The following is an 8869-nucleotide window of genomic DNA, read 5'->3' as shown; positions in this document are numbered from 1 at the left end:
GCTTCACCTTTAGGCATTGAATCAGCTAGTAGCTTCCACCAGCTTAGTACTCCAAATTTCAACAGAGGAATCGCGATGACGGTCTTCTGACTATTGCTACACTTGCAACTCTCAAACATCATCTCCATCTCAGAGATCCAATTCATCACTTCCACCGGCATCGGGCTTCCAGATAGACTCAGTGGTTTGGATGGCATGAAATCCTTGTATTTGCATCCGCGTCCATCATTTCCTCCCTCCTGGTGGTTTTGCCTAACTATCGGTGGGTTGTCTTGACCAACAGTCCCATTGTAGTTTCCTCCTTCTGACTGCCCATCATTCAGCTCGCGCTGTTCAATTGGTACTGTAAGTTCTTCTCGGTTCTGTTGAAGTAAACACCTTGTTTCCTCCATTTGGCGATCTAACATCATCTGGATCATCGCTTGCACTCCGGCCATCGTCATTGGCTCAGGTGCCACTTCTTCGACAACAGGTATTTGTTGTATCACTGGAGGTTGACGCTGTTGATTGTCATTCACATTGGCATTTTTGACTCCACTTCGAGTTCTTGCCATGATGGTCTATACACCAAATCAGACGTTCAGTGTGTAGTGACGAAAATTAAGATAGGAAAACTTTATCTACGATAGACGTATTAAATCCTCCTTATTACTCCTAAACATTTACATGCTATTTCTAATATCGTAGTCAAACGTTTAGAATCCTAAACACATAAAGTTTCAAGATTCGGCCGGCAACAGACCATAGATTCGAACAAATAATAGCATATATGGCATCTTTATAGTTATAGCTATAACACAAAGCATTTAGCACATAAAAGCATTTTAGGCATCTTTCCTAAAATAAACTAGTGCTTGTGTCAAAAATATAGCAGGCACTCATCTCACAATCATCACTTAGCATTCTAAGTTTAAGTCTACAAATCCTACAATTTCCTAGTTCGCTTAAACTAGTGCTCTGATACCAACTGTGACATCCCCAAATTCACGGCCAGAAAAGACCGATTTGTTTATGCTTTATTTGAAAATCAAAGTATATTTTTAAAGAAATATAATGCGGAATTTGTTACCAAAAAAAATATGAAAAAGAATTTATCAAAGCATTTCCGTAGAATGTATTATATTAAAAACTTTGGGATATCATTGTTAATACAGATCAAAAGCATAAACATAAACAACATAGACATTATAATATCTATTTATTCTAGTAGCCTATAGTCCATTGATCTCTCATCAGATCATCACTCCTGTGCTCTCTTTCCACTACCTGTATACGAGAAAACTGAGTGGGTCAGGCTTAGGAGCCTGGTGAGCACATAGGGTTTTCAACCTGCAATAAATAAGTTTATTAATTTCATCAACCAACAATAACCTGATTACCCATTCCCGTTATCCTCACTTTACGTCCCTAAACATCTATCATAAGGGATCCAACCTAAGGATTATCGTCGGGATGGATACTACTGCTAAGGGGGTTCCTTAGCAATAAATGTCCTAAAGGAAACCATGTGGGGGATGGAGTACACCGGTGAACACATCGTTCACAACACCTACAGGTTGCGAGCGTGCCAGCGTTCCACTGGACTCCTCAGAATAGTCTGTGGTCGTCATCTATACTCCGCTAGATGACTGGATCAACAACGACAACATCGAGGCCTCTCATCATTTTGTCACACATCGTCTTATTACATCTACCCATGTGTTTACCCCAACATTTTTGTAGATATAAAATACATATATAGTTTAAATCATTTAAAACTTGTATAAAAACATTCATCCAGCATAGATAGTAAGTATACAGATAATATGCACACATATCAAGTAATATATAAAATACTTCATATCTATGTGTAAGATGAAAGTAACTATGCACTCATCGGGTAAGGTGGTGAGTCGGCACTCGGACAACACTTCGTTACTCTTAAAACAATTTTCCTCGACAAAACAACGGATTTTAAAGAAAACCAGGCTTCACTCGGAGTAGCGTTTCGAAACCAAAAGACCCTTTTTTCTCAGGACTCCGGGAGCCTCGGGGCTTCCTTCGGGAGCTAGGGGGTTTACTTAGGGTTTAGGGGCGTTTAGGAGAGCTAGAGAGAGAAGTGAGAAATGGTGTAAGGAAGTGAACGGGTCGATCTTGCTATTTATAGTAAGTTTTTATGACACTCACGTCGTGAGTGTCATAAGACTCACGTCGTGAATCTCATGATTCACTCCGCCGACTTGCCATTTGCGTCCCTAGCTTCGGATGGTGGCCATGACACCTCACGTCGTGAGTGTCATAAAGCTCACGTCGTGAATTGGATCTTATCCACTCGTAGCTTCTAGATTCCGAATTATGACAAAATTTCGTTAGCGTCATAAAACTCACATCGTGAATTAACTAGTTTAGGGTTTTTGAAAAGCTAAATCTTCGGAATGCCATAACTTTTGCATACGAACTCCGTTTTTGACGTTATTTATATCTCCCGAATCCTTGTCCCGACCACTACAAGTTTCTTCCTAGATTTTGGACCTATTTATTATTTTATTTTTTTTACTCTTATTTTTATTCTTAACTTATTATATCTTATAAATAAGTATAAGGCACATAAAATCACATAATATTCAAATAATACCTATTTATTATTTCAAAGTAGGTTATATGTGTTGACCCTAACTATTGCACCATTCAATTAATGCTTAACCTAGAAACACTGGTGTGTTACATATTTGTTTTTAATAGATTGGTTTATGTGAATCTAATGGTGGTATTATTCAAATTTGTAGGACATGTTGATGTGCATAGTGTCAAGCAAAGTAGCTCAGATGTTGTGAAGGTGGGCAACAAGTTCTTCTACTTCAACTATTATTTGTTGATGACTTTTATCTCTTTCACATTTGATGTATTACATTTGTCTACTATTGGAATGATTATTTGTATGACATTAGCTTTTGTGCAATGGATTGTATTTTTTATATATGATATTTTATTTTCTATTATTAGACATGAAATGCAAATTTAATTTGAAAATTAGTAAATCTATAAATAATTTTTTTAAAAAAAAATAAAAGTAAAATTACGATACGCAAAAATGTGTGTCATCTTCATTTATAACATGGCCTTTTTTAACAGCAGCTTTAATGATACGCATCGTGTGTCGTAAATGCACATCGTCTCTCGTTACGCGCATTTCCGCGTCGTCTGAGCGTTTTACGACGCCAAATCATAAAAATTATCATTAAGCCCTAATTAGCTCAAAAATGGAAAAATCAATTACCTCATGTGTTTTTTATGCTCAATCCAAGTCATAATCACCCACAATCGCCTCTTGATCATCCACCGCCATCGAAATCATCGGAGCTTAACTATGGGGGTGTTTGAGTATGTTATGCCCATAATAGATATAAACTAATCTTTTGATCTGTTTTGTTGTCACGTGGTGACTAGGTCTTGTTCATGTCGTGAGAGTATTTTCCACGCTGTGGTGAACATACAACCACGTCGTGGTTTCTGGGAATCAACAAAGTACATTGTTGATTCTATTCCAGCTTTGGGGCATTTTTCTCCCAACTTCAAACATGCATATTTGCTTTGTTTCTTATCTGTTTTCAATGGTATACACACAAAGGTGGAAGCATAGCTGCGAAGGTGGGAGCATAGTCTACATGTTTGTTAAGTCATATCACATTGAATTAATACAGATCTTAATCTATTAAGTCACGAAATTGGCCTAAAAAGCATAAAAATACCAATTTTACCCTTTTGATAAAAAAAAAATGCATCTCACGCATTGTTTTTCTAGAACTTACTCACTTAAACTCTTATAGTGACTTAAACTTGTCTTGGCTGTTTTCATAAAATTACAACTTTATATTCTTATATTTTTCCCATTAATGATCAAATTAACATTTTGGTCAATATTTGACTAAAAGTCAAATCTTTCTACATTTTAGGTTGTTACACAAAGAAACAAGATCCTTGTAACCATGTATATCTAGAATCACATCGTCACAAAGTACTTACCTACATGCTATGATGAATAGCCTAACTTGAGATGAATGGACGAAGTTGTAATGCTCTATAAGGCTTCGTATAATTCTCGATTTCACGTTTAATAGACAATTTTTTAAAGCTTGACTTTAAGCTGAATGGAAAATTGTTTAGGTTGTGAATGAAATTTTAAGACTTACTGAGAAATCTCCTAGGGTGTACAAGACTAAACTTGATTATAGAATAAAAACTAAAGGCATATCCAAGTCATTGATAAATTTTAGTTTTTAACTTTTAAGAAAAAACTTGAAATTGAAAAAAATACTCCATTCAAGAGTAAGACCTTAAAACTTTTAAGTTAAAGAAAAAAAAAATTCTAATCCAAAATTCTAACAAGTAACTTTTTAGAGCTTTCTAGAAACTTTTATTTTTTTAGTTTTTATGTTTTATGTTTTACACTTTAAAATTATAGTTTACAACTACCTCCTTTTAAAGAATACTCTACATAAATAAAATATTTTTTTTAACCGTAAATACAATATATTCCTAAACTATTCAAAATTCATTTATGTTTCAGACGACACTTGAATCCTCCACTCTAAGAAGAGAGGACAATACCTAATACCACTGAGCTAGAAACCATTTGGTACACAAATAACAACTTACAACTTTCGGCAAACAGCTAGCTTTGTCAAAACAATATTAAAGACATCGGATAAAGACCGAAACTAAAAAGGTAAAATCAGTAACGACATAATATTGACTAATTAGGTGGAAAAGATTTTAAGTAGAAATGACGAGTCGGGGTCTTAAGGTCGCATCATAGGTCTCGACATCTTGTTTTAGAGTTGGTCTCGGTGTGATGGGGATTACTTTTTTGTGTGTATAGTCTTCGTAGGAACTTAAGAGATCAAAGTATGATGTTAACTAATCTAAATTAATATATAAGAATGGGCAAGAAAAGTTTCGATACAATCTATGATATTAGATTATAAGAAAACATATACTTGATCTTATCTCTTGTTAAATCCACGAGTAGTCTAGTAGTGGTCCCTTTCCGTTAAACAACAAAAATAAATGCAGTTTTAAGCTAATTTCCACTTTGACCCTTTAATCATTAATATGTTTTCTACGTGTCAAAGCTTCACTATCTACTTTTCAGTCCACTTGAATTTTAGGTAACTTCAAACATCTGTCGTACTTACACATGGATTAACTGTATAAACCTACTAAACTTTATCTTAAATTTTAGTTGGGTTATTGAAGTTTTACAATTATTATAATATAACATTAAACTTTGAGAAAGATAGTTTAAGATGCTGTTTTAAAAACCGAATTTTTAGTTGAATTGGTGTGATACACACCTTCTAATAGTCTAATCGGTTTCTAAAACTTTCATGTTCATTTAAAAAAAAATTGGTATAAAGAAAAATTTCTCAAAAATCCAATACAAGGAGATCTTTGTCATTTTGAAAGTCTACAAATTCGATGAATATGAGCATTAAAATTCAAATCAATTCTACTAACCAGGTTTTTGTAAATACCAGTTAGTTATTTTGGTTCAAAAATAAATATAAAATCATAATAAATTGAAAATGAACTTTTTTTTTTCGGTTCTGATCCAATGGAATCGAACCAATTTTTAAAACATTTGTTCAAGATCATTTAGACGAAACTTATATTTAGACGAAACTTATATTTCATATAAAAAAATATATAAAAATTAACTAACTAAGTTGGGTAGTTGGGGTGAATCTAGGATGATGCAAAGCAAAAGTAGGAGATTTCATTTACTTGTGTGTTTATACAAAAAGTACACTATAGTGCCTGTGTGACAGCACACACTAGATTACACATGCAATCCAAGAAACGTATACAAACGTGTACACGATTACCATATTTACCACATTTTGACCCTGCATCCCTTTACTCACACTGATCTGCTACAATCAGCTACACCGAACCCCACTCTTCGATTCACAATATCAAATTCCACCCATTGATTTTGCTGATGAAAATTCCCTATAATATTACTAGGAACACCTAGTCCTTCTGATCGTCCGATCCCCAAGCAACTAATCCCACGGCCCACATCATCCAATACCCTCTCTTTTCCAATCACTACTTCCACACCCTTGTCAAGTTCAAACACCATGTTCCCTATCAACCGTCCGATCTCCATCGCATTTCCTTGAAAACACAAATCCAACGATCCGCGATACACGTACCCTTTTTTATATCTTGACCCCGCGAGTCGGAGGATCTCTTCCCGGATCTTTTTATACGCTTCGTCCACTAAGTACGTGTACTCAGTACCTGAGTCGATCAGTGTCTGACCGGACCCACCTGCGTCTGGTCGAAACACTGATCGCGAAATATTTAATCGTTTCGCTCCGATTCGGATACCGTTTAACCCGAGGGTGTATGCATAAGGGTCAAAATTGGGAGAGTGTTGACTATTGGGAAAAGTCAAAATGTCAACGTATTTAAATGTTTTGGAGTAAGGATTTTGACCTAGGTAAAAAGCTCCGGAGGGTTTAATTTTGGCATTATTTTGACGTGTAGGAGTACAATAAGAGAACTTGGAAATTTTAGCTTGTGAAGCGAAGGACAATCGTCCGAGGTTCATTCCCAAAATACCCTCGGCCTCGTCGGAAGCAGTAGCACATCCGAGGGTGATAGGAGGGGTACTTTGGTAACGAGAAAACGTAATTTTTTCTCTGACTAAATTACCCTCGGCGAGAGTACCATCTGCGTAGAAGTAAGAGTAGTGGCAAAGGCGATTTTGGTCACAAGTAGTGGGGAGGGTAAAATCGGGAACTCGTGGTTTACAAATAGGGTGATTACAGGGGAGGATAGAGAAAGAGGAAGAGAGAGACGGATCAAACGACGCCGTAGGGGTTTTGTTGTGGCACTGGATCCATGATAACTGGCTACCGGTGTCTAAAACCATCTGTTGCGCTTGTGGTGGAGTTCCGATTGGGAGAGAAACAACCAGAGCCATTGAATACTTGAACGATAGCTTGTGATTGGGATTCGACGTCGATGATGGTGTTGATTGAGGGAGGGAATTGCGTAGAAGCTTAGTTGCAGCGGATTTGTGAGAGAGAGGAAGGTAAGAGAGAGAGAAGGAGAGAGAGTTGTTTAATGGGGTGTTCTGAATTGAGAAGGAGAAGGAGAAGGAGTTGATGAAGAGGAGGAAGACGATGAAACAGTTGGAGTGGAGTGTAAGAGGAGCCATGGAGGAGGAGGGAGGAGAGTGGTGGTGGTGGGTTAATATGGTTGAAAGGAAGAATTGTGGGGTTTATATTTGGAAGAGAAAGGGGGACAAGAGTCGGAAAAGAACAATACAAAGCCGAAAGAGGGAAGCAAAAACGCGTTTTTTAAGTTTTTGGGGAGAGATAGTTGGGTGGTTGGGCTTTGCTTAAAATTCAGTCATGCTATGTTTTATTCTTTTAGTTTATTTTTATACGATACTAAATTAATTAAATATAATATAAAAATGAAAAAAATTAATTTCGTATATAAAGTTATTGCTTTTTGTTTTAATAAAACAGTAATGTTTGCTTTTTAATTTATCTTTTTTGCTTTGTATTTTTAATTGTTTTAAAGTGTATAAAACATTAATTTTTGTATGATTTTTTATTGTAAATGAAATTGAGAATTTTATTATCCATGTATATATAATTCTTTTTTTATTTATGTGGATGTAAAATATTTTTTTTTTATTATAATTTATTTTGGATATATATGTATAGTAAAACATGTTTGGAACATGTATGTCGAATCAAAAACTATTTATCAGTAAGAGAGGATTCACAATTATAAAGATATTTCATCATACTTTTTATAACATTAAAAATGTTATTGTGTCCTCGTTATAAACCAAAAAAATTCATCAACTTATTAAGGTTCCATCAATTATATTCTATTTCATTTTAGTATTTTATTTTTGTATAAATTAATATATCTTATATTAAATCAATGTAGCTACATATTATATATGTATTAATATTTAATCTTTTTCTATATTTAAATAATACTTTATGTTCTTTTTATATATATAAATACATAAATTTTTTCGGAGTGCTAATATATTTATATTATATGTTTTTATAAAATTATATTTAGTTGTTAAAACATTTTCAAATCTCTAATGTACTTTGTGAAAATAAATTTTTAAAAAAATAAACATGTAAATGAGAACAAAATAAAACGTAAAACAAAAATAACAATATTAAATTTACAAACATTCTATCCCACTATAACAATATTTATTTTCAATCTGGGAACTAAATATAAGATATATTTTTATACCGATGAAATAAACATCAAATAATTTGGCAAATACATTATACATATGTTTTTCCACATGATTTGATTTACCATATTCTCCCACTCAAGTGCATGTATGGCTTCAATTTGGTTGCCTACTTTCTTTCTTTTAGTTGAGATATACAAAATATCATTGGAATTTTATTATTTTCAATTAAATGTATATAAAAAATTATTACATCATAATACTTGTGCAAATAACTAAATGGTCCTTCTGGCGTAATGCAAAACCGAAAAGTATAACTTCAGTTCAAGTTTCGATTTAATTAAGAGTATTTATATAGTTTCAATTTATCAAATTTATCTTATTTTGTTTTTTTTCCTTCTTATTTTCTCCTTTTGTCTTTTTATTTTTACTTTTGTAATTATATATATTTTACATATCTTTTGTTATTATATTAATTAAAGCAACAAATTAAAAAAAAAAAAAACCCATAAAAATGGTAGAACATTTTGGTAGGGGTGATACTAAAAAAAATTCCAAATAAATATATATTAGTAGTGTCACTCGTGTTTTAAGTAGGTGCACCAATAGAAAAAACATTAAAATAAATTTTTTTTATCA

General features: G+C 33.7%; 1 protein-coding gene across 1 annotated transcript; it reads right to left on the bottom strand.

Moving 5' to 3' along the window:
- Positions 1-5733: 5733 nt before the first annotated feature.
- LOC145031648 (aspartic proteinase PCS1-like) lies at positions 5734-7355 on the bottom strand. Its single transcript, XM_078980248.1, has one exon. The coding sequence runs from the start codon at positions 7208-7210 to the stop codon at positions 5900-5902; it is 1311 nt and encodes a 436-aa protein (XP_078836374.1). The 5' UTR covers positions 7211-7355; the 3' UTR covers positions 5734-5899.
- Positions 7356-8869: the final 1514 nt, after the last annotated feature.

Source organism: Lactuca saligna, chromosome 2 (assembly GCF_052625555.1).
Source record: "Lactuca saligna cultivar CGN05327 chromosome 2, ASM5262555v1, whole genome shotgun sequence".
Classification (NCBI taxonomy): domain Eukaryota; kingdom Viridiplantae; phylum Streptophyta; class Magnoliopsida; order Asterales; family Asteraceae; genus Lactuca; species Lactuca saligna.
The sequence above is the reverse complement of the archived record's forward strand: the minus strand, read 5'-3'. Positions and strand labels throughout refer to the sequence as shown.